The sequence below is a fragment of the Choloepus didactylus genome, chromosome 18, assembly GCF_015220235.1.
Source record: "Choloepus didactylus isolate mChoDid1 chromosome 18, mChoDid1.pri, whole genome shotgun sequence".
Lineage (NCBI taxonomy): Eukaryota > Metazoa > Chordata > Mammalia > Pilosa > Megalonychidae > Choloepus > Choloepus didactylus.
In genome coordinates, this window is record NC_051324.1 from 19,693,972 (window position 1) to 19,719,826 (window position 25,855).

Consider the following 25,855-nt stretch of genomic DNA (forward strand, 5'->3'; position numbering starts at 1 on the left):
ACCAGTTTGAAACTTGGTATGGAGTTTGGGTAGTTGAAGTTCTAGAAGGAGATGACACCCCTGAAGAAGTGTGTGAAAAGTGAGAAAGTAGTGGGTGGAAATTATACGAGGTGCTCCCCAACGAAGCCATCATTCTCTCCCACTTTGGGTTTCAAATGTTCCCCCTTAGGGAAACAACTGCCTTCTGTGGACCCTCTCTGTGCCTTTGCTGTCCTTGGAAGGGGCTAGGGTCCCGTACGAGCCAACCCAAATGATCAAGTACAATTTTCCCATCAGAAAGTCATCCTCAAACCACCTTCACAGCTGTTCTACCTCCCTTCTCCACCTTCCCTTTCTGGGCACTGAGAATCTTTAAGGACTGTGCAAAGGCAGACAGATGTGCCCACACTGAAAGGAGGCTGTGTGAATCACCGAGTTCCTCCTTGTGCCAAGTCCTGTGCTGGACACAAGGACAAAAAACATGAACAAATCTGCCCTGCCTTCAAGGAACTCCCAGATAGAGAAAGAAACAAACACACAAAACAAATATTTCAGAACAGTGTGGCAAGGGGCTGTGGTAGAATAAAGAGCATCAGGAAATTGGCGGGGTGCAGGGGAGGTCAGGGAGGCTGGTCCACCACCATGGAGATGGCACCGCCCATTGCACATCAGGCTCGTGCACACAAGTCACACCTCTCCTGTCCCTCTCTCCCACCCTCAGGTTCATGGGGGTCCCAATTACTGATGCCCGATGGAAGATTCTCTTCTCCATTCTTGGGGTCATCGGGAGCCTGCAGGAACTGGACCTGAGTGGAAACTCCCTGAGCCGCTCTGCAGTGCAGGCTCTTTGTGAGGCCCTCAGATGCCCTCATTGCCACCTGGAGAACCTGCGGTGAGTTGGGCCTGGGTTCTGCTCTGAAGCAGGGATGGGCAGGAGAGCCAAGATGGATGCTGAGCAAAGCATGGGAATTTGGTCTTTGTATTCGACAAATATTCATTCAGTCTCTCTCTGGCCATGAGTCCCTGTCTGGCCATGTACTGTGCCAGGTGCCAGAGCTTCTTTGGTAAAGAAACACAGACAGGATTCTTTCCCCATAGAGTTTGCAAGCCACTGACATTAATTGAGGAACCACACTAATGAACATGTAATTACAATCCCAGATAAGGGATCCAGTGGTGAAAACTTCCTTGACGTAGTGAGTCTTGAAGGAGATCTGAATAAGGAGGAGTTAACTAAGTGAAGCAAGAGAGAAGAAAGTCTCAGGGAGACAGAACAGCACATACAAAGGCCCTGTGGCTGGAAGGAGGTGGGGCATTCAAGGAATTGAGAGCAGGCCAGTGTGGCTGGAGGATAGAGAGCAAAGGATGAGATGGGGCTACGGAGGTCAAGAGGAGCCAGATCTGGTGGGACCTTGTGGGCCATATTGGGATTTGGGTTTTTTCCCAAATGTGATAGGATTTGGGGCAGAATGCTGAGGAGATCAAATTCCTATTTCCAAAGTAGAAATGGGAACCAGTCAGTACAAACACTGTAATAGTTCCTGTGATAGGTTGGACTAAATAAAATTGCAATTGTTTCTGAAAGAGATGTGATAGCTTGGACTACAGAGTTGGCAGTGGAGATGGAGAAGGGCATAGCAAAGAAAAGCCAACAGAGAAAACTGAGAAGGAGCAGCTAGGGAGGCGGGAGGAAAACCAGACAGAATAAGGAAACAAAGCCAGCCTTGTGTTATAGCCTTCTTATCCACATGAGGCTGGTACACTCTCTCCTAAAACTGCTTCCAAAACCTCCACAGTAGTAGGAAAAGCTTTTGAATGACACTCAGAAATCCTAATCCTACCTCAAACTTCAGACCCTAATAGGAAGATGCTAAAATGTACCCCCTTACATTGGTATAGAACTTCACAATTTCCGAAGTGTCTCCCTATCCATTATCTTCTTGACCCTTCAAAACAGCCTGTGACAATGGCAAAGCCGGGATAATTATCTCCATTGTTCTGATGGTAAGAACTGAGGCTCAGGGAGGTTAACTGACTTGCCCAAATTTCACATAAGTAGAAGTGGGAGAATGCGCAGGACCCTGGGGAGTGGGAGGCCCAGCCCTGACACCACCTTCCAGTCAGGGAAGCTGGAGCCTGAGGAGTGAGGGCTCACTGGGATAGTATCATCAGAAGAGAGGGTTTCCCAAGTTGACCCAACCCTGGATCAGGCAGAGGTGAACACTTCCCTCTCTAAAAATGTTGACTGTGCATGGAAGAGTCTACTGCTTAACTGCCCTTTGACGAAGACTACCTGAGATCCCCAAGCAAAGTTCTAACAAGTGATTGGATTTCTCCTGCTAAATAGGAAATATTTTGAATAGGCTAGAATCAAGAATTCTGGGGTGGGTTTGTTTTGGGTTTTTTTCACAGTTCAAATTTAGGATTTTAAATGTGTTAGATCAATACGAGTCAACCATTTAAGAATATAACACATTTTTAAAACTTGGCTACAGGAAATTTTATAAACAGTAGTTTATCATTGACTCAGTGATTAAGCTAGCCATGCAAATAAATGTTTCTTTGTAAATCATCAATAATTGAAACCTTTAAAAAAGTAGGGACTGCGTTTAGGCATCAGCACAATAATCCATATCACCCAGTAAAACCTGCATGTTTTGTCTTTTGTGGGCATATAAAATTGAGCATATCATATACACAAAGGAGAAGTTGTGGTAGAAGTGAAGCTGGCAATCTGAAAGAGAGAATGCCAGGAAGAGCAAAGTCAGGGAAGAGGTAGGAGGACATAGGCTCAAAGACACCCAAGGCAAGAGCCCTGACCTCCTCTGGGACAGAAGGGAATGAGAAAGATGATGTGAAAATGCAGGCAGCTGAGGGAGGGGAGAGATTTAGGAAGTTAAGGTTGGGCAGACCCACAGCAGCAGCACTAGTCAACCACTAACAACTAACCATGTGCCAGGCACTGTTCTGAGTACTTGGCATGCATTATCTTCTTTGAACCTTGCAACCACCTTGTGCAATAGGCACGGCAAATCCATATCATAGATGAGTAAACTGATAAGTCCCCCGTCTTCAACTGGTAACCAACAGAGGCAAGGTTTGAAGTCAGGTCTGCCTGGCTTCAGAGCCTGGACCCTTTACCAGCCCCTACATTCCCTCACTCATGGCCTCAAGCCTCTTTTCTGAAGCCAGATGCCAATCAACCTTAGTTGAGGAAGGGAGGATTGTCTGCCTAGCCCAGCCAGTAACCATGAGTCATCTGGGGATGAATAAAGCCATGTGAGAGACATGAAGATGGGTGAGTCTACCAGCAGGAAATGCAATGGGCCAGGAAGGTGGAACCCATCAGCCAGGAAGGGACAGCCTTTGGGGAGGTAAGCCCTCAGCTGTGAGATGTGACAGGGAGGGGCACAGAGCCATGTCTGTAGGGACATCTGCCTCCTGGATCCCTGGCTTTCTCAGGCCACTCTCTGCAGCTAAGGATTGGGAGCCAAGAAGGAAGACAGACAATGTCTAGGGAGAAAAAAACAAAGACCAAGAGCACCCTTGAAGGACCCCCAGTGGAAGGACATGTCTTTGATATGACTGAGCTTGGATTCCAAGCTGGGTAAGAAGTCCAGAAGGAAGCTAGAAAAAATGAGGGGTGGAGGGGAGGGAAAGGCAGGCCAGTGAGCACATGGAGAGACAGGGATTTGAGGGGGGCATTTCTGACATCCAACCACAAAAGTGCCTGAGAACCACCTTCCACCTCCTTCCTCCTCGTGCGATGTGCCAAAGGCCCCGCAATCACCTCCAATGCCCCATCCCTACCAGTGCCTCCATCGGCAGCACATGGCTCTCCAGACACCGCAGTTCCCCTTCCACCACCACCACTCCCTCACACCACCCCCCACGGGGGTGGAGAAGTCACCCCAGGCATCTTCCCTTCCCAGGGACCCACCACCCCAAACCAGGGCAGACACACAACTACCTGCCTCAGGGGTGGAGAAGAAGCTTGCGCCCACCAAGTTGCCCACCAAATGCTCCATCACACTGCCAGACCAGCATGGGGTGGTGGCCACCAGGCCCCCCACCAGGGACAGAGGGTGGCAGGGGTCCCTGGGCAGGAGTGAGGAGGGAAGTCCATGCAGGGACCATAGCCCCACTCAAGAGCTTCCACTGCTGCCTGGATAAGGTCCAAACATCTTATAATGACCTTTGAGACCTACTACTATCTTGATATTTGTTCCGGTTTGCTAATGCTGCCAGAATGCAAAATACCAGACGTGGATTGGCTTTTATAAAAAGGTGTACATTTGGTTACAAAGTTACAGTCTTAAGACATAAAGTGTCCAAGGTAAGGCATCAACAATAGGGTACCTTCACTGGAGGATGGCCATTGGCATCCGGAAATCCTCTGTTAACTCAGAAGGCACATGGCTGGCATCTGCTTGCTCCCAGGCTGAGTTTCAAAATGGCGTTCTCCAAAATGTTGCTCTTGGGGTGTTCTGTCCTCTTTTAGCTGCAGCTCCTCTTCAAAATGTCACTGTCAGTTGCTCTGAGGTCCTCTGTCTGTGAACTCCTTTATATGACTCCGGTGATCCAATTAACACCCACCCTGAATGGGTGGGGTAACACCTCCATGGAAATTATCCAAACATTTCACTCACATTTGATTGAGTCACGTCTCCATGGAAACACCCAATCCAAAGGATTCCAACCTAATCAACACTAGTACATCTGCCCCCACAAGATTGCATCAAAGAACATGTCATTTTGGGGGACATAATACATCCAAACTGGCACAATATTTTTCTAGCATTACCCTCAAATTTCATCTTCCCTCATGTAGCCTTGATGCCACCATGGCTCAACTGAGAATGTGCAGTGATTACACATCTGTCCTACCAGCCTGGAAAGTCCCCGCCCTCCCTCTCTTCTTGGCAAACTCCTACTCTTTCAGTGCACACCTCATGGGTCCCCCCTCCTTCCCCATTCTCCCGTCCTCTTGCCAAAATCAATCACTCATTCCTGTGCCCTCGCTTACACCTGACTTGTACCTCCTTTGACACTATTTCACACATTCATTCACCTATTTAGTGCCCACTATGTGCCAGATACTGCTCTGGGCACTGCCAAAAAACAGACAGACAAAGCTGCTTTCTCATGGAGCTTATACTCTGGAGGTTGGGAGGGGACAAAAAGCCAACTAAGTATATAAAATATATTGTATGTGATAGGGACTATAGAGAAAAGTAAAGCAGTAAGGGGAACAGAGGCTAGAGGTGGGTGGAGGTGCAATTTGAAATAAGGATGGTGGTGAGGCTAGGCTCTACCAAGGTGACTTTTGTGCAAAGAGCTGAAGAAGGTGAGGGAACAAGCCACGAGATATCTGGCAAGAAGCATGGTCCAGTCCCTGAGGTACAACCATGCCTGGGGTATTCAAGGAACAGCGAGGAGGCCAGTGATGATAGAGTTTAGAGAGATATAAGATGAGACAGAGGTGACAAGGACCCAGGCTGCCAAGGGCCTGGAAGCCAGGGTGAGGACCATGGCTTTTACTCTGAGTGAGGTGGTAAACCATCAGAGGGTTTTGATGAAAAGAGATCTGAAAACTGACTTGTTATTGGTTTCTATGTCTGTTCTCCCAACAGATAGTGCATTTCTGAGGCCCTGGGGAAGTCGAGGGGTGGGGGTGCTTATTGACCTACAACTGGCCCACAGGCCTGGCCCAGAGCAGATGCTCAATGGGTGCTTGTGGGTGTCTTTTGAATCAACAGGTGAGTAAACACAAGGCCATGGGTGTGTCTCCCACCAGTGGGCCAGCTGCAGCTTCACAGCTGAGGGCTGCAAGGACCCTACCTCTGGGCTGAGCTCCAGCCAGACCCTGATGGAGCTGGAGCTGAGCTTCAACACACTAACAGATGCTGGAGCTCAGAGCCTTTGCCAGGAGCTGAGGCCACCAAGCTGCACACTCCAGCGACTGTAGTGATTGCTCCCTGGTTGATACTGCCTTGTGGGGGTGGGCATAGGGAGGAGAAGGGGACTACCCTACCACCATGGAGTAGGTGGTGGTGGGAGCAAATAGAAGGGGAGGGGAGGGCCAGGGCACCTCAAGAGCTCAGCCAGGCAGGACTGGCCCAAGAGAAAGCTCATCCTAGTCCAGACTGAAGAAGGTAGGTGACCTTGAGGCTCCAAGGGCAGCAAGAGAAGGCAGGTCCCAATGAATGTGCAAGCCCTTTCTGAGCCCCTGCCTGGGTCACATTTGCTATTATCCCACTGATCAAAGCAAGTCACATGATGGCCAAGCCCAGCTTCTAGGGTTAGAGAAACAGACTCCACTTCTTGATGGGAGGGCACTAGCAACATGCATGGATGCAAGGGGGTGCCTACTGCCTCTAATTCATTGGGAGGACTAATGGGACAATAGTGTCAAGTGCTTAGAACTCTTGGCTATTTCTGCGGTTTACTAGGTATGCTGTCACTCTGCCTGTTCCCACAGCCGTCATCTGCCAAGCAACAGGCCCTTCTCCTCGAGAAGGTGCTCTGTCAGAGAGAGTAGGACTCCTGGGGGTCTGTTCCCCTTAATTCAGTCTCACTTCCATCCCCATCCAAGGGGACAGAGGCAGGCCCAGCTGTACAGACACAGGAGTGGATTGCACATCCCTCCTGGGCTACACACACACACACACACACACACACACACACACACACACACGCACACACACACATCTCTGCTCACCCCCTCAGAGAGCTGCCCTCTGGGTCTCCTTCTGGTTTCTTCCTGCACCCTGAGGGATCCTTGTTCACTCGCTGGACCTTGCACTCCACCCCACCCCTTCTGCCCAAGTCCACACCACTGCCCTCACTGGGCCATCACCTCATTCCCCATCCAGTAATCCTGAGCAAGGAGGCAGATGGGAGGAGGGACAAGAAGGGTCGCCGACTGGGATCCCCTTCCAATACCAGGGGTCTGTGATCCCTGGGAGGGAGGAACTCTCTAATCTTGAATCCTCACCACATCTACAGATGACAAATTGAGTCCCAGAGAGTCCCGAAGTCGCATTGCTAGGAAGCAGCAGCACCCAGGTTTGAAGCCAGCTCTCGGGTCAAAGTCTGGTTTCTCCTTTCCCTGGCCCCTGTCTTAGCCAAGACCTTTAGGTGTCAGCTTGGTCTGCAGATGAAGGCATTCGGGCCTGGCCTTTCTGCCGGTTGCTGAGCAGACCAAGCTGTGGGAGCCAAAGTGGCAGAAGCAGGGCAGAGGATCTCCAGATAAACAGCATATGGCATACGCTCAGCCCTCATCTTACATAAATGATAATATACCACAAACAATGCCCTGCCCATGCTTTATCATTTACAAATATATCTTGGACATGATCCCACATCAGTACATAATAAGCTGCTTCTTTCTTTTTAATGGCTGCATCTATTTCACTACATGATGTAGCATCATTTATTTAATCAGTCCCCTACTGATGGGCATTTGGTTTACTTCCAGTCTTTGCCATAGTAAACTGAGGCAGTTTACATCCTCCTACGTGCATCTTTAAAGACAGGGAATTATCCGTAGGCTAAATTCTGAAAAGTAGGAGTGCTAGGTGGAGGGTATGTGCATTGTTAATTTTGCCCTCTAAGGAGATTGTACTTTTCTAGAGATACAATCGAGATCAAATGGGCCACAGTAAGCCTCATCCCCACCCCCTAATGTCAGATCCTGCCCAAAGTAGCTCTGTGAACACGATTCTGCAGAACTGGGGCTGGGGGGGCAGGGGGGGTTGCACATTAGGGCGAGGAGTCTTTAGCAGGAGATCCCTGTACAGGCCCGCCCCTCCCCCACCACTTCTCCTCTGGGATGAGCCATCCCTCCGGCTCCCTATGACCCTCAGCCCCTAAAAGGTGAGGACCCATACCATCCCAGACCTCACAGAGCTCAGGCCTGTCCCCGGGCCCAGCAGCCAGCTGGCCCCTGCCATGGTTTCTTCAAACCTGCAGTTCAACCACGAGAGACATGGAGTTAATCCCTGGAGGAGGCACCATGGGCTGAAAACCTGTAGCTTTGTCCAGGAACATCACATATCCCAGACCCTAATACCTAAGTGGGGAGCTGAGGATGGGCCCTCAATTCTGTCTGAAGCCACCATCCACTCCCTCAACTCTTGTTCTTATAATGAGAGCTCACTTTATTTTTCCCTCCTGTACTATAAATGCCCAGAATATTGAAACCCACCATAAGACCCCAAGCCAGCTGACTCTGGGCATTTATGATAGACAAAGGCCAATATGGTTGACAATTAGACACAAGTATAGAGGGGAACACTGGGCAAATTACTCATCCAAGGCTGCTATGGTGAGTGGGCAGGATGCACGTAAATTGCACGGGAGGGAGAAGGGGGGCTCCTTAGCTGCAGATGTGGAATTAAAATCGCCCAGGTTTCTGCAAGCTAGGCAAGTTGTTCTCTTCATTAATGATCACCCCAGGACCCCAAAGGACCACAGCTACCAGGATGGGTGATGGAGCCCCAGGTACCCAATGGAGGGAGCCCTCGGGACAATGATGGGGGCCCATGTGCTTCTCTCCTGCAGGCTAGCTGGCTGTGGCCTTACTTCCAGCTGCTGCCAGGATCTGGCCTCTGCGCTCAGTGCCAGCCCCAGCCTGGTGGAGCTGGACCTGCAGCAGAACGACCTGGGAGGCCTGGGCCTGGGGCTGCTCTTCCAGGGGCTGAGGCACCCCACCTGCAATCTCAAGAGCCTGCGGTAAGGCCTGTGGGTCCCTCCTGGGTGGAGAGCAGGGCAGGGGACAGGGGAAGGGGAAGGGGGTGCTGTGCAATTGGCAGGGGAAGGAAAGGGGGTAGTGAAATGCAGAGTCAGCCTGGGTTGACTCTACCCACTTATGCTGTGTGTCTTCTCCGAGACTTGGTTTCTTCGTCTGTGCAATGGGAACGCAATATCCACCTCATGTGTTGGAATTAAATAAAATGTATGCGACGGTGCTGAGCACCACCACCCAGATCCCCCTTCAGGAGTGAGGACGGATCCCCCGGCTGCTGGCAGCCATACAGGGATGGCCTCTGCCCAAGACAGCCATCTTCTCCGAGAGTCCCCTCCTTGGAGTGGCCTGAATCCAAAGACTGATCCATGGTGGGGTATAGAGGCCAGTCCCCTCATCCCAACTCTGGACAGCTCTGAAGGGTCATCCCTGAAAGCTTCAGGACCCTCTGAGAGCGGGCCGAGGCCTCCCTCAGCCCAGCCCTGCTTCCCTCCCTTCCCTTCCACTGATGTTGACCCCAGAACACTCCCCAGTGAACATCCTCACCCCAGTCTCCCTCTGAGAGCCTGGTTTCCAGGGCCCTGGGCCCTGTGGACCTTGGGATTGTTGAGGGGTCCTGGGGGAACGAGGCTTCCTTGTGCTTGCAGACTGGGCCAGATCCCTTGGAGCGAGGAGGTGAGCCGGGAGCTGAGGGCCCTGAAGGAAGAGAAGCCTCAGCTGTGTGTCCTCAGCAGATGGTAAGGGCCGGACCTGAACTCCCTCCAGCTGACCCCGGCTGGTCCAGACCCAGGAGGTCGGGAAAGAGACTAGGGGTGGGGGAGAGACAGAGCCAGGGAGAGACCAAGCTTCCTAGAGTGAGCATAGCAGCTGGAGTGGGATTTGCTTTTATGTTTGTTTAGTGCAAATACAGTCATGTCATTCCTCGGCTTAACCCTTCCATTGAGATGAATAAGGAGGTGAACCAATACAGTGAGTGAGTGAATGAATGAATGAATCCTCTGTGCCTGCGAAGCTTGATAGGGTGGGTGCAGGTACATGTTTGTTCAATGAAGAACAAGGATGGTTTGGAAAATGGAAAGAAGTGGCCACAAAGGAGAGACAAAGACATAGAGAGTGTCTTGGGAAAAAGACTACCATCATGGCACACACCATGCGCACACCCCACAGGCACCAAATATCACACACACATCCCACGTGCACATACCACAGATGCACCACACACATACACACCACACATATGCACCAAGCACCACATGCACACACCCCACGTGCACACACCACACACACCACATACATACACTCCATGTGCACACACACATGTGCACACACTACATTCACCACACACACACACCAAGCACCACACATCACATGCCCACACACACCCCATATGCACACACCACACACACCACATACACACACCATGCACACACCACACACACACATACCACACATGCACACACCACAGATGCACACACATATCACATGTGCACACACCATACTAACCACACACACCATGCACACACAAGTGCACACACCACATATACACCTCACGTGCATACACGACACACACCACATACACACCCCATGTGCACACATCATAGGTGCACACACACATCACACATGCATACACCACATCACACACACACCATGCACACATCATGCATGCCATGCACACACCTCATGTGCACGCACCGTACATACACCTCACGTGCATACACTGCACACACACATCACATGCACACATGACACACACACACACACACACACACACACACCTCAGGCTTGAAGGTGGAGCCCAGGGGCAGGAAAGTTGATCCCCCACCCCATCCCTGCAGATCCCCCTAGGATCCCCATACTTTCCCAGTTAGGTCCATTTCAGCCTGGGACTGTGAAGTACATCTCACCGCCTGTCCCCAAGTTCCCAGTTTCTGTGTCTCACCTAAAATGGAAGGGAAAGGGCTCCTAGGCCTAGGAGGATTCATTCGTTCATTGAGCAAACATTTCCCACAGACCCACTGTGTGCCAGGCACTGTAGAGGGCTCTGAGTATACAGCATGAACCAGTCAGACAGCCCCAGCCTCCAGGAGCTTGGTCCAGTGGGAAAATGGGCACAAATGAGTTATCCCAGGAGCCTGTACAGTTATAGCTGGGGCCAGTGAGTTCATTGACAAACCCATTGACCCTGCCAAGAAGCTGAGCTGAGCTCAGACAAGTGGAAGGGGTTAGCTGGGCCACGAGAGGGTTGAGTCCAGGCAGAGGCAGAGGCTCTGATGGAGGAAAGAGCTTAGCTCCTTTGAGAAACTGGGAGGAGGCCAGGGGTCTGGAGCTGTGCTACTCAAAGTGTGGTTCATGGACTGGCACTGTCAGCATCACCCCATCACCTGGTAGCTCATTAGAAATGCAACTTCCCAGGCCCCTCCCCAGACCTGCTGAACCAGAATCCCTAGGAGTGGGGCCAGGAATCTGTTTTCGCCAGCCATCCAGGTGATTTTTAAGCACACCAAGTTTGAGAACCCCTGGTCTAGGGGTCAGTGAGCAGGAGGAGGGAGACACAGGTGGGGCTGGAGGGTTGACGGGGCAAGGCAAGGCCTTTTGGACCACGTTAAGAACTTTCAGTCTTAACCTTAAAAGCAATGGGGGTGCTTTTAAACAAAGCCACGTGCCAGATTCAGATTTTAAAATCAGCTGCTGTGTAGAAAATGGACTGGAGATGGACAAGAATAGAAGCAGAGAAACCTTTCAAAGGAGCAGGCAGTGGTCCAGGCCCAGATCTCTGATGACTAGGCTTGGGACCGGGGTAGAGGCCATGGTGGGGGAGAGAAGCAGATAAAAGGAGGGCTATTTTGAGGTAGCGCCAAGATGGTGGATCAGCTCTCAGGGTGGGAGAGGGAGGAGCCAAGGATGGTGTCCCTGGTCTGGCTGGGTGGATGGGGAATCATCACCGAGGCAGGGACTAAGGAGAGGCCGGCATGGGGGGATCATGGGTTTACATTCAAATGAGTGAATATTGAGGTGGGGATCTCATGTAGACAGCCTCAGCCCCCTCCAAGTTCTCAGGGGCAACGAACAACTCTGTTTTTAGGAAGCAAAATGTGGCAATTCCTAACGAGGACTCAGATGGGAGCCAGATGGAACGTAGCGTGTCCTCACTCAAGCGGCAGAGATCAGAATCAGGTAGTTTGAAGAGGCCAGGCTGGCAGCATCACAACTGGAGAGGGATGGGTGGGAGGGGGCGGCTGTGGAAGGTCATCCCATCCATCCCCCTGCCTCTGGCATGAAGAGGAGATAGCTGGGTCCCACCCCACGTGGGAGCTTCTGCTCCTGAACCTGGTGGGGCTTCTGCTTCCCTCTCTCCCAGCCTCAGAGGCTGGCGCTGCTCCTCTCCAGAACAGCTGTGGCATGGATCAGACTCTGAACCAGGGCCCAGTCGCCCAAGGTCCGTTCTTATCTGCTGAGGCCTGTGAATCACCTTTCCATCTCTGCCCATCCATCTTTTGAACCACGTTCCTCTCTCAACCTGCTCACCTGGGAAGAGCAACGCTTCTGGACTTGTGGGAAGGGGAGGTGGGTAGAGGCTGGGGCCAGGGGCAGTTGGAGCTGGGCCCCAGGCACAAGAAAGAGGCTGCAGATTTGCTCCCTGCCATGGTTCAGGCAGGCTCCAGCCTTGGAAGGACCCCTCTGTCCAACTGCATGGGGGCTGGGGGAGAACAGGCAGGAGAACCCGGAGTGCCCACTGCCTCACCTGTTCCAGAGGGACAGTCGCCACAAGTAGCACATGTGGAGCCCCACTGGGTGCCTGGTTCCACCCTTCCCAAGGACCTGCACATGGAGCCACTGGCAACTGAAGATGACTTCTGGGGCCCCACAGGGCCTGTGGCCACCCAAGTGGTCGACAAGGAGAAGAGCCTATACCGGTGAGTGAGGGAGCTCTGCCTGCTCCCCAAGCTGGCCTCCTCTACCCCACTTTCCCCATACTGGGCCTCATAGTCAGCACTTCACTCTTCTCCAATGCCCCCACCCCTTGCCAAGCAAGCAGGCAGGGTCAGAGCTGAGCTACTGCTTTTAACAAGTAAAAAAAAAATTGTTCTGCTATGAATATTTCCAAATATACACAAAATAGAGTACAGGAAACTTCCATTTACTCCTTATCCAGCTTTGCCAACCATTTTGCCAGACTGGTTTCAACTATTCATCCTCCCCTTCTTTTGTTGTTGTTCTATTTTATAGCCAAGACATCCAGATAAAAAAAAATTTATCTTTAAATATTTTATTATGCATTTCAAAAAATAAAAATAAAGAAGTTATCTTCCATATCCACTATGGCACTATTACATCTGACAAAATTGGTGTCCTTCACATCATCTACTACCCAGTCCATATTCACATTTGCTCATTTATCTTCTAGCAGTTTGTTTGTTCTATTCAGGATCCAAACAAGGTCCTTTCATTGTATTTGATTTGCTATGTCCTTAAACCTCATCTGCATCTCATTTAAAATTCATATGCTCCTCCTTTATTAGTGCTATGGGCTAAGTACCATACTAATGATAATTAATAAATGACTATAATCATAATCATGGTCCTGGGTATTTATTTATATGACACATTACCATTCACCAAACACTGTCACAGACATTGTCTCAGCTGGGAGATAATATCACTCTCAGCTTAGATCCACAGAAGCCGGCATACAGGTTCCCCGTCATTTACCAGATTGGAAGATTTGGGGAGATTTGATTTTCCTGATGGGGAAATTGGAAGTCACTTACAATCTCTGTAAAGTATACTTTCAGGTCCAAAGGATTATTGTTGAGATTGGTTTATAGCCTGTTTTACTTAGTAGTAAATGGCCCCTTAATTAAAAAGAAAAAATGCTTGCCTATTTCATCATCATCATCATAACAGAAACAACTGACCACTCCCCAATATATATTAAGAAACTGTCAGCATGCATTCCTTCACTTATAACTCACAGTCCTACGGGATACGTGCTATCGTGATCCCCATTTACAGATGAGGAAACTGAGTTCCTGAGGTTAAATGACTTGCTCAGGAATCCACAGTCAGAAATTTGAGGAGTCAGGACTCAAACCCACATCTGTCTGACTGCAAAGTCTGGGCTTCTTGCCCCTCTACTGTATCTGCAGTGCCCAGTGCAGGGTCTAGCACAGAAGTTCAGTGAGTCTGTGTAGACTAACTTAGTGTCTGCCTCTCCCTGTTCTTCCCAGAGTGCACTTCCCTGTGGCCGGCTCCTACTACTGGCCCAACACGGGCCTCTGCTTTGTGGTGCGATGGGCAGTGACCCTTGAGATTGAGTTCTGTGCATGGAAGCAGTTGCTGAAAGGGATAGGCCTGCAGCACAGCTGGATGGTTGCAGGACCTCTGTTTGACATCAAGGCTGAGCCAGGAGCTGTGGCAGCTGTGCATCTCCCTCACTTTGTGGTTCTGGAAGGTAAGCAAGAGGGAGAAGGGTGAGGGGGTGGGTGGAAGCAATAGTGGGCCTGAAAGGGCTATAGGATGACAGTGCCCTAGGGGAGGAGCTTTGTGGCTTCACTGAAAGACTGAGAGAAGGCTATGGAAGTAGAAACAGGTTTTCCCTCTTTCCACTGTGCTCTAAACATATCTTTTTTGAAGGATTTGTCTCCCAGCCTCAAATTAATTTCACTTGAGCTTACTTGCAAGTCTCCCTAAATAGAAAGTTATCTCCTCAGTAACAATAATAACTAACATTTATTAAGTTCTATTTATATAGATTGTATCAGTCAAGGTCCCTGCATGAAACAGATGAGATGTTTGGGGAGACTTTTCAAAGACAGGACCATTTGCAAAGTAAGGCTAAGTGAACTGACAAGGATGGTTGGAATACCCAGGGACTAGCAACAACGAGAAGCCATTACTATTACTACAAGCAAGAAGAAACAGTGTCACCAGAGTCCAGTGGAGAACTGGAGCCATAAAAAAGGGACTTCCCAGTTGGAGATATGGTTATAAAGGGTTGTAGTTATCCAGACCTCTCTTGCCTCCAAAGACTTCCCACAGCTTAAGTTCTAAAGCACAGGCCCATGGTCAAAAATTTCACAAACAGTAAACAAGGCACCATAAGTGAGAGCCAGCAGCAACTAAGGGCACCAGGATGACTCCCATAACAACTTTAGACATTGGAATTATAAAACAAGAACATAAAATAAGTATGTTTCATATGCTTAACTATATATATAGTCTTTAAAATATAAGCAAGAAGCAAGAAACCATTAAAAATGATAAAACAAATTTGGAAACAAATAAAATTGACAGAAAATATGAAAAAAAGATAGAGTGACATGGATGATAGTGTGAGAAAACCTAACATTCATTTAACTGATTGCAGAAGGATATGTTAGGGAGAATAGAGAAGATGTAATATTAGAAAAGACAATAGCCAAGAAATTTCCAAAATTCCTGAAAGAGATAACTTCTCAGAATCAGACATCCTGATAATCCAAACCAGGAGAGAAAACAAAAACCTGCACTAGACCCATTATAGTGAAATTACAGAATACCAAGTCTAAAGCAAGATCTTGACAGCAACCAGAAAGACAGATTACCTAGAAAGGTACTGCAATTAGGCTGATGACTGACTTTTGAAGAGCAACAATGGAAGGCAAAAGACAATGGAATGGTATCTTCAATGTATGGATAAAATAAATCTCAACGAAGAATTGTAAACTCCAAGAAATATGATTTAAGGAGGTAAAATAGACATTTTAAAACTAACTAAAACCAAAAGAGTTTTCCAAATCCTTCCTGAAAGAAATTCTAAAGTATGCACTTTAGACAAAAGGAAAATTATATGGAAGGTCTCAGGTACAAGATGATGTGATTAGCAAAGACACTGATACATGTGTGGGTAAACCTAACAAAACATTGACTTGATAAGGCAACAATAATAATGTGTGTTGTGTGGGGAGTAAAGAGAGAGAGAGAAAGAACTAACGTATCAATAATAACAGCAAATAAGAATGTCCAAAAGTCTAAGATCTTTGTACAGCTCAGGATGGTGAAGAAAGGGCTGACATTCAGTCATGCTCCAGGCTGTTAAAACACTGAAATGCTTCTGAAAGCCTTCCTACTTATTGAGACCACAAATTACATAACAATGTCATCCCATGTTGGCCACAGAGGCAGGTAACAGGGCCTGGTGTGGTGCAGGCTGGGACGGGGTGGCTGAGACAGTATTGCTCCAGGCTGGCCCAGGGGAGTTTAGGAGGATCAGAGCCTACCAGGCAGCAGGACAGAGGTCTCTGGAGCAGTGTTGATGACAGGGATGGTGGTGCAGCCTCTCCAGATCTGGCCAAATTACATCAGGTGCAAACCCAGCCAATGTTGGGTGCCAGGGACCTAATGTCTATCAATTTAACTGGAAAGACTTCAAAATAATCCAGTGCAATTCTCCATGTCAAATCGTGACTCAGGCAAGGGTTTCATTTCATTGATGAATGATTTGATAAACAATATATGTTACCATTTAAATTAGTTGTAAGCACTTTCATAATAGGTGCAGTTTAATTAGATAATAACAGGATAATTTTTTATTTATATACTGATTTACATATTAATTTATAGTGCTGTCCCAGTAGTTAAATATATTTAATATCTCCTCTAGGCAAAAGTACTGACTAACTTTAAACTTTAAGTATGCACATTAAAAATATTAAGGGAATCAATCAAAGAACAAATGTTAAGAATAATAATTTACACACCAGGAGAAAGGAAAAAATGGAATGAGAAAGTTAAAAAGCAAGGAATTATCCAGCACCCAGGACCAGGAAAGTCTTATTTATTGAGGTTGCAGAAGCTCAGGAAATAATTCAAGCTACACACAATTCAAGCTCTCAGGCAGAGAGCCTGGGGGACAGGGGAAATGGAGGCCAGAACCAAGGGGAAAGCTGTAGGATCCTAGCAGAGATGGAGGCAGTGGGGAAAGATTTAGGAGCCTCAAGAGTCCCGGGGTACCTGGTCTGACAAATGGGATCATGCAAGCATTCAATAGGGAAGATTCCAGAATAAAGCAGGGGATGAAAGAGGGAGGGGTAAGATGAGTCCTGGGGGCTGCAGAGGCCCATTCGTATGAGAAGAAGTTGGGGGGATGGAGCAGACAACAAGCTGGGAGAAGTTATTTTTCCCTGCCTGGCCATCTACAGAGTAATGGCTATAGCACCCATTCTGCCCCTTCCACAATGCAAGACCTTGGCCCAGGGAGAGAGGGGCTTGGCCAAAGGAGTCAGTGGGTCCAACTCTGCTGTCACTCTGCCTGTGCCCAGAGTCTTTGTCTGCCCATGGCCTGGGGTACTTGGGGCTGCACTGCCATTCCTACTGTATGTCGGGTGTTCCAGGGAAAAAACCTGGAGCCACGAAGCACCAACAGGCCCAGGAGACCAGGTCTGCCTTTGGCTCCTGCTCCCAGGCCTCCTCCCACACCCCCTCTCACAGGTGGGCAAGCAGCCCCTCCCGCTGGGGAAGACCCCAGCCATATCCTAGTCAGCCTTTATGGCCATCTGTGAGCCTGGGAAAGGGATGTGCCCAAGAAAGAGACCACAGGAGTCCAGCTCGAGCCGGTCAGACTGAAGGCCCTATATGGACAGGGGTGAACCACCGAGTAGGTGGCACTTCCCTATGAAGGTGCCTGGGACATGGCCAATGGCGTTTGTGAATATTTACTGCGCACTCCGTGCCAAGCACCATGCAAGGCAGTATCCTCTCAGCATTCATAATGACCCTGCAAGTTAGGTCCTGCTGTTTCCCTGCAGTGTGCCAATGAGGAAATTGAAGCTCAGAAAGATGAAGACCCATCTCCAGACCTGGGATTTCAACCCACCCCCAGCCCCAGCCCAGGCCTACCAAAGCCCATGTCCTGCCAGCCTCCCTAGCACATTCTGTGCCTCGCCCTATGGCTGCATAGGACTTAGTCCCTTTAGATTCTGCAGGCAGAGCAAGAGGCAAAATGTACAAAGGCTGCTTTTAGCTCGTGGTGCCTGCGCATGGCCCAGGAAACCAAGCCCTGGTGTCAAGCAGGGCCCCTTCCTGGAATTCCCACTGCCTGTCCTCTGGGCTGCAGCTGTTGATTGTCCTGGAAACCACGACCTCACTCCCTAACTTAGGTTTTGCACCCACAGCTTAAGTTCTCCATCAAGTTTTAATTTTCCATGGTGGATCTTTTCATACTAGATAGAACATAGAGCTTTCAACATCTTAGCTTCACCCCAGGGTCCAGCAGACCTCACCTTCCTGCAGGACCAGCTACATCATCTGTGGGGCCCAGTGCAAAGAAGAAAATGTGGGACCCCTTATTCAAGATGGCAATAGCAAAACATTAAATCCCAAGCATGGGGCAACTTCTGAGCACAGGGCCCCCATGTAACTGCACAGGTGGCATGCCCAAGGAGCTGGACCTGCCATTCTGGCTCCTTCCCCACTCACTGCCCACCTCCTTCAGCTCACACAGGTCCCTGCTCTCCACACATCCTCCCTCCAGGAAGGTGGGTCGATGCAACTTTTTTCTGGAACCTTCTTTCTGTTCTCCCCACTGGGAACAAGAGTCTTTATATGACCACCTCCAGGGGCTCATTCTCCAGTTCTGCCCACTCCATCCCTCTTGTCCCCGAAGCTGACTAGGACCACAGTGCCAGGAACCACAGAGATAGCACACACACCTCAAAACCATCTGCTCTCTGGAACCAACACCTTCTGAATTGTTCAACAGAGAGGCCTGAAACTCCTCAGGTTCAGCAAAATGTATCTTTAAAAGATTTGCCCAGACACTGAGGGTTGCCCAAGGAAGAAACAGAAAGAACCCAACAGTCAGGTCCTGCTGGAGTTAGTCAAGCTGCATTTTATCCCCAACAGTAGCAGGTAACCCGTGCCACTCCAGGTGCTTTAACATCATGGGCGGGCACAGTCTTGTACTACAGAGGCTTTTCCCAGGAGCTGAACTCACACTGGCAGCCTCTATTATTAACCACGCTGCTGTATTGCCCTCCAGCACCCCCACCTTCATGAGGTGTGGATCCTGGCATCCCGCTTTGGGTGGGAAAGTGACTTTACTCCTCGACAGCTCACTTGAGCCTGGAAGGTGCAGAGGATCCTGGGCAGGGAGGGCAGGGCCGCAGTGTCAGACCACAGGCCCAAGAGCAGGGTCTGCAGGAGAGGAGCCCCCAGGCTTCTGGGTTAGGGGGGCAGGAGCTACCACAGGCCTCCCTGTCACAGAACTTGTTAGGCTTTGGGTCACTATTCAGTTGGCTCTGTCTTCCCTATTGGGCTGTGGGCTTCACAATTGCAGTGGCCATGCTGCCTGGTCCACAGAGCTCAATAAACTTTGTTTAATAAAGGGATGCTAGAACCTCAGCCCCAGACCCTGCCGCGGAGACACTCCTAGCCCGTGACAGGTTGTTCTGAACATTTCTAATGAGACCAGCCACAGGCACCTCCAGGGAGAAGGACCTGGACTTTCTGTTAGTGATACATGCCCCAGTCACCACTCAAGCTTCTTCCCTTTCAGTTTAGAGTCTTCTCTGTTGCTTCTTTTCTCTCTCCAATCTACCAGCACAATTATACTATTAAGCAACAGGTTTGGAGAAAGTGATTCTGCTACAGTCTGTGCAAGAAGTAGAGTGACCAGCTCATCTCGGTTTGCCTGGGGCTGTCCTGGTTTTAGCCCTGAAAGCCCTGCATCCTGGGAACCCACTCTGTCCCAGGCTGACTGGCACAGTTGGTCACCCCAGCAGGAAGCCGCACAGCACCTTCCAGAATGCAGCTACAATTAGGTTGACACAGAGCCGGGAGCCGTGATGGAAGTGCAAGGATCTGGTGCCGGTGCTGGTGCTGGCTGGTGACCTTGGGAAAACTGCTTTCCCCTTCAGGATTTCAGTTCCCCTATCTGACAAATGAGGAAGTTCTGTTGCCCTAGAGGGTGAGATGAGATCAGTCCACTTAACAAGCTCAAGCAAACCAGCACTATCTTTTTTGAGAAGCAAATTGGCAAAACACGGCAAGCCACAACAATATTCTTGTCCTTTCTTGCACTTTTCACATCCCTTGGTGCTTACTAATTCCAATGCAGTAACCCAAGGGAAATAGCAAAACTCTCTGCAGAAATATATGCATTGCAGTGCTGTTTATCATGGTGACCCATTGGAACAAGAGGCTGAAACAAGAGGCAAATGATTCATTATAGGATAATGTGTCCAGTAGCAGAAATCATATGCAGTCATTAGGAAGGTAACAGATGCTTGTGGCAATTTAAACTGACAAAGAAAAAGCGGGACACAAAATTACATGCACTGCAATGGAAACATGAAAATGTGTTCCCGCAAAGAAAGGCTATAACGGAAAAGGGGAAGAAGTAGTAGTTGCAGTGTCTGATTAGTGAGCTCATATGTGAATTCTTTCTCCTTCTTTCAGACCATGTGCACTGCTGTTACATTATTTTTCATACAGTAATAACAGTTAGTAAACAAGAAAACTTAAGTCTTGGACTCCATGGTCCCTTCTGGTATCAACATCACTCTGCAATATTCTGACCAGTGCCTACACAGACTAAAGGCTTTTTCTGACTTGCTGGACCCCTCTGCGATGCCCAGGAACCATCTGTGCTGCAGGATGGAGCCACGACCCCTACCTTGAGTCCATTATGTCTCCCACTACCATCCTTCGCTCCTCAAGCTGTCTCTTGTGGCTTCAAAGTCCCCACCTGGTGCATTGGCCAGAGTTCTTGGCTGCAAACAAAGAAACAAATTCTGGCTGATGTAGGCAGAAAGGAATATACTGGAAGACTGTTGAGTAGCTCATAGACTTAACAAAAGGTTAGGTAACCAGACTGGAAAAAAAAAAATAAAAATCAAGGCAGTGACCAAAGGAGGCTGAAAAGCTAAGGACACAGCCAAGGAGAGGCCTCTGCTGCAGACACAGCCACTGGGTTCCATGCCCAGGTCCATGCCAGGACCCTCCTTGCCATGGTGGCTGCTGGACTTTTGACCCCACTGCTGCTGCCAAAGTAATCTCTGGTTTTTCATCCTTGCTTCACCATCTCTAGAGGTCCTGGTGAGGAGTGTCCATTTAGTCAGGGAGTAGCACTCTCCTGAGTGGGAGCCCCGACTTGTGCCCTGCCAAGACCCACACAAAGGGGGAGGAGGGGTTCTTCCCCAAAAGAAGGGTTTGAATCGCAGGTGCCAAATACTTGATAAATGGACAGTTCCCTTGGTCACTCCATTTTCCCACTGTCCCTACCTCCTTGTTCTCTATCTGCCTGAAATCAGACCTGCCAGTATCACTCAACAGCCCCTCGCTGTTACGGAGTCCAGGACAGCACAGGGAACCACAGATTCAGCATCTTTCCCAGCCCCAGAGCCAGGGTCTGGACCTGTGTAGGAACCTAGATGTGTATGGCCAGGCCCAAGGGGGCTCTTGTGGTGCTTCCACCCTATAGACAGTATCTCTTGCAGCCTCCAAAGGCCCTGAGCCCAGGAGTGCCCCATCCCCAATAGTAAGTTCTCCCAGGAATGCTGCTGAGCCTAAATCCTGGGATCCCACTGCCCCAGCCAGAGCCTGACCCAGTGAGGGCACTCAATCCATGACTCTTGAATCCATTATTTGACAGGAGGCCATGTGGACATCTCTCTGTTCCAAGTGGCCCACTTTAAGGAAGAGGGGATGCTCCTGGAGAAGCCAGCTAGGGTGGAGCCCTCTTACATCGTCCTGGAAAGCCCCAGCTTCTCCCCCATGGGAGTTCTCCTGAGAGTGATCCATGCTGCCCTGCGCATACCCATCACCTCCACCGTGTTGCTCTACCATCACCCCCGTCCTGAGGAAGTCTCCTTCCACCTCTACCTGATCCCCAGTGACTGCACCATTCAGAAGGTGATGCTGAGAGCCAGAAGGGCCAGGCCAAGGTGGGCTGATGGCAAACATGAGGTGCAGCCAAAGAGCCCCCTAGATGGTTCCTGAATTAGGAATAGGGATTGGCCTCATATTAGTGGGTCCTTGGTGAGTGTAGAGTCTTCCTGCTGCTCAGCCATGGACTGGTCTCCTGGTTCCCAAAGGTCTCCCCAGATTGAGTTCACACCTCCATTGCTGATTTCTGGATGGCCTTTGGCAGTCTCATTCCAAGAGTCAAAGGATGGGAGTCCTCCATGCTCTGAATTCTAGCCTTTTCCCCCATTCTCTCTTCTTCTCTACCAAAGACCCTGTTCCCACCCTATTCTGTGCAGCCGGACCCTGCATAAAGCTAGGGCCCAGTGGGGGGCTCTCTGCATATCAGTGCACAGGGGGACAAGGATGCAGGGATGGTACAGCCCCCTCCACCCACACAAATACACCGAAACACATTTCACCTTATTCAGACCAGACTCCATAGGGCGGAATCGCTGCGCTGCCAGGCACCCCCTCCCTACCCTTTAATCATTGCTCTGCATGTTCCTCAGGCCATAGATGATGAAGAAAAGAAGTTCCAGTTTGTGCGAATACTCAAGCCGCCCCCACTGACCCCACTCTTCATGGGCTCTCGATACACTGTGTGTGGTCCAGGGAAGCTGGAAATAATCCCCGAGGTGAGCAGCCCAGAGTGCACCCCACCCCCAGGGGACCAGCAGTCATGCCAGGTGGAGCAGGTCTCACAGTTTTCCTAAGGATGGGATGATTTGGGGGTGGGCAGAAAGCAAGTGAGATTTAGGTATCAAAGACTGGGGGAAAAGAGGTTAGGAGGGACGATCACATTCAGGATGGGGAGGACAATGGGGTTTGACTTGGGGGCACTGAGAAGTGTTTGAGTTATAGGGTGTCAACAACCAGCAGGAACACACTTGTAGTTGGGTTTATTAATCTTGCAGTGAGAGATAATTCATACATGAGGAGCCAGTGGGGTATCTCAGTAGGAGGGTGTTAGAAAGAACATATCATGTGATTTGGATCTTGGTTGTGTAATTTGGGGGCAGGTCTATGGAAGCACAGATTTGCTGCAGATTGGGTATTGTCAGAAAGCAGGGGCAACCCCTATGACTGGGAATCTCAACAAGTCTTATCTATAGGGAGGGCAGACTAAAGTGAGGATAAAGCTGGAATTGCTGAAGAAGTAGTACCAAATGGTAGATGTTTGCTATTGTGTGGGTTACACAGCGACCTTGTCTAAAGTGGATTTTCTGTGAGATTGTGTATGCCCAATGGAAAACAGCATAGATTAGCTATAAGTTATAAGTTGATAAGATGAGTTATCAGCTCAGTTTGTAATAAATTTGAGGTCTAGCTATGAGGATCAGACCAGTTCCTCAGTGTCAGGAGCTGCTTCTTTCTTTCTCTCTTTCTCTCTCTCCTCTCTCTCTCTCTCTCTCTCTCTCTCTCTCTCTCTCTCTCTCTCTCTCTCTCTCTCTCTCTCTCTCTCTCTCTCTATCTCTCTTTCTTTCTTTCTTTCTTTCTTCCTCTGTCTCCCCATTCAGCCAAGGCAGTTGAAGTTGGGCCACTGGACATTATTCATGGTATCCAGATCTTCACCATTGCTGAGATTCTACTGATTAGGATCAGAGGTGTGTCCACTGGACATAGTCTTAGTTGAACCATGGTTAATCCTTCTTTCTCCTTCTGTTGCAAAATAAGTTGTTGAGCCACCTGACATGACAATGGTTGTGCAGGAGCCTTTAGGACTCTAGACAGGATACAAAGGCCAACAGTAACAAGGCAGAATCAAAAACAAATGACTAAAAAATAGTATCTACTAGTCTTTGTAACAAGTCTCAAAACCAGGGGCCTAGATTGTGAAATTCAGTCAATGAAAACATGTCTGGAATCCAGCTTGTCTGTTTTAGAAAGCCAGGTGGCTTGATTTTCCCCTAGTCACAAATTGTCCTACTGGTTCTGTGGTATTTATATAGTTGCAACTAAAAGTATTTGCTATATTATGAAGTCCCCTTTGGCTAGCTATTAAATTTTGTCTGCAGGGTCAGGTGGGGGTAATAGAACCATCAATTGGTTAAATTCAGAGCAGTAGCTATGGTCTGGGAAAAATATATCATAGAGTTTTGTTTTTCCTTAAGTGGTAAAAGAAGACCAGAGTGAATCAGAAATAATAGAATAAAGATAAGGGAGACAATATTAGTATGTTAGAGGGTGTCAAAGAGGAATGATAGGCAAGATTACTAGTAGGAATAAAAGGAGAGAAAAAGGCAACAAGAATCAGAAAATTAACCATGTTACATCATCTTGGGCAGAAGCTGTTCATCTCTGAAGTCAGTGGCTTCTGGAAGGTTCCTAAGACTCCTTTGTTTAATTCTCCAGATGGCTAGATGACCAGTAGGGAAGAAGAAGGGATGTATATCTTTTGAGTTGGGAAACATGAATCCAAGGATCAATACCTTGGAGTTGTACTGCTGTGTTAGTTGTTAACAAGAGATGAGAGACACAATTCAGCCATTTCACAAATATTTACCAGGTGCCAAGTCTGTGCTGTCTTCAGCACTGGGGATAGTTCAGTGAACAAGACACACGAAACACTGCCCTTGGGAAGATTACAACCTGGTGGGCTGTAATCTCAAGACATAGTGGCCAAGTACCACAAAGTGCTGTGAAGAAGACAACAGGATCATGTAGGAGAGGGACATGGGTGACATTCAACTGGGTGATTGGGGAAAGTCTCTCTGAGGAGGTAGTGTTTGAGCTGAGACCTCAACGACAAGAAGGACAATGATGTGGAGATCTGTGGCAAAGCGTTTAGGGGCAGAAGGAATGTGTGCAGAGACACAGTGGTGGGTGTGGGCTTGACACCTTCTGATGACAAAACAGAGGCCAGCATGGCAGAGCTTGGTGAGTGTAGCCAAAGAGAGAAGGAAGATGGGGTCCAGCAAGAGGTAGAGGTCTCCTGGGGCTTGTTGGTCCCATCAGCCCTGATGTGGAGTTTGGATTTTGTCCCGAGTGCAATGGCAAGGCCTCATAGGGTCTTAAACATGGTAACAGCAAGATCTCATTTATTTTCATAAATATGCCTCTGATGCTGGGTGAGGATGAAAGATGAGGGTGCAAGAATGGAAGCAGACAGATGAGGAGAAAGGCTGTTGAGATACTCCAGGCAAGAGGTGATGGTGGTTTGCCTAGAGAGACAGCAGTAGGGATGGAGAAAAGTTGATGAATTGGGGATATATTTTGGAGGTAGAGCCAATAGATTTGGTGGACTGGCTGTATATGGGGAGAGATTGGAAGGAATAAGGGTGATGCCTAAATTTGCAATCCAAATTCTCAGTGGATGGTGGTGCCATTCACAAAGTTTGGGAAAACTGGGAGAGGAGCATGTTTGGAACACAGTTGGAATTAAGAGTTGTGAATTGTGATTTGGGGAAGAAGATGGATATAAATTTTCTGTTGACTGAAAATGGGTCAAGTTTATGATTCATTGAGAAGACAATCTTTGGACTGGAGAAATGAGGGTTTGGGTTCAAGATGGAGGCGATGGAGGTAGAAGGATCTGATTTAGGATGTGTGAACATTACTTTTAAGGATGAGCCCTGACTCATCCATGTGGTACCCAGCTGTGTCTCCATCTTTCTGAATCAGGATCGTGGGGAATTATGGAAAGAGCAGCATCTGAAGGTACCAATTGATTTCAGTGCAGGAGATAATCAAAGTGTCCCTGTGGGGTTGGGGCATTACTAGGAGGGCCAAGAAGGTGTCATGTGGGAAAAGACATTACGTGCAGGATGAATGGTGACTTCTCACATGATGACTCTTTCTTTCTTCAGGAACTGGAACTCTGCTATCGGAGCCCTGGAGAATCCCAGCTCTTCTCTGAGTTCTATGTTGGCCACTTGGGATCAGGGATCAGGCTTCAAGTGAAAGACAAGAAAAATGGAACTATGGTATGGGAGGCCTTGGTGAAAGCAGGTAAAAGCCAGGTCAAGTCCAGCGGTCTCAAAAAGTGGGAGAAAGTCAGTAAAAGTATGTGTGTGCTTGTCAGGGAGGCAGTTTGTATTATCACAATTTACAAATGAGAAGAAAAAATCCAGAGAGTTTAAGTGACTTTTTCAAATTATATAACAGCTGGTCTGATCAGAATTTGAATTTAAGTCAATCTGACTCCAACCCCCATGCTCTTTCCCATATAGCATGTTATCAACA

General features: G+C 48.8%; 1 protein-coding gene across 5 annotated transcripts in view; it reads left to right on the plus strand.

The window, feature by feature from the left end:
* Positions 1–25,855, plus strand: part of LOC119513611 (NACHT, LRR and PYD domains-containing protein 1-like) — a 47,310-nt gene that overhangs the window by 18,506 nt on the left and 2,949 nt on the right. For 4 of the 5 annotated variants that reach the window (XM_037808975.1, XM_037808973.1, XM_037808974.1 and 1 more), the window contains 9 exons: positions 701–871; positions 8,545–8,715; positions 9,376–9,465; positions 11,811–11,902; positions 12,480–12,642; positions 13,957–14,180; positions 21,360–21,619; positions 22,183–22,308; positions 25,480–25,621. In XM_037808975.1, the coding sequence (XP_037664903.1) occupies positions 701–871; positions 8,545–8,715; positions 9,376–9,465; positions 11,811–11,902; positions 12,480–12,642; positions 13,957–14,180; positions 21,360–21,619; positions 22,183–22,308; positions 25,480–25,621 (1,439 nt within the window). Of the gene's footprint in view, positions 1–700; positions 872–8,544; positions 8,716–9,375; positions 9,466–11,810; positions 11,903–12,479; positions 12,643–13,956; positions 14,181–21,359; positions 21,652–22,182; positions 22,310–25,479; positions 25,622–25,855 lie in introns of those variants that run through there. The other variant, XM_037808977.1, reaches the window with a different exon arrangement.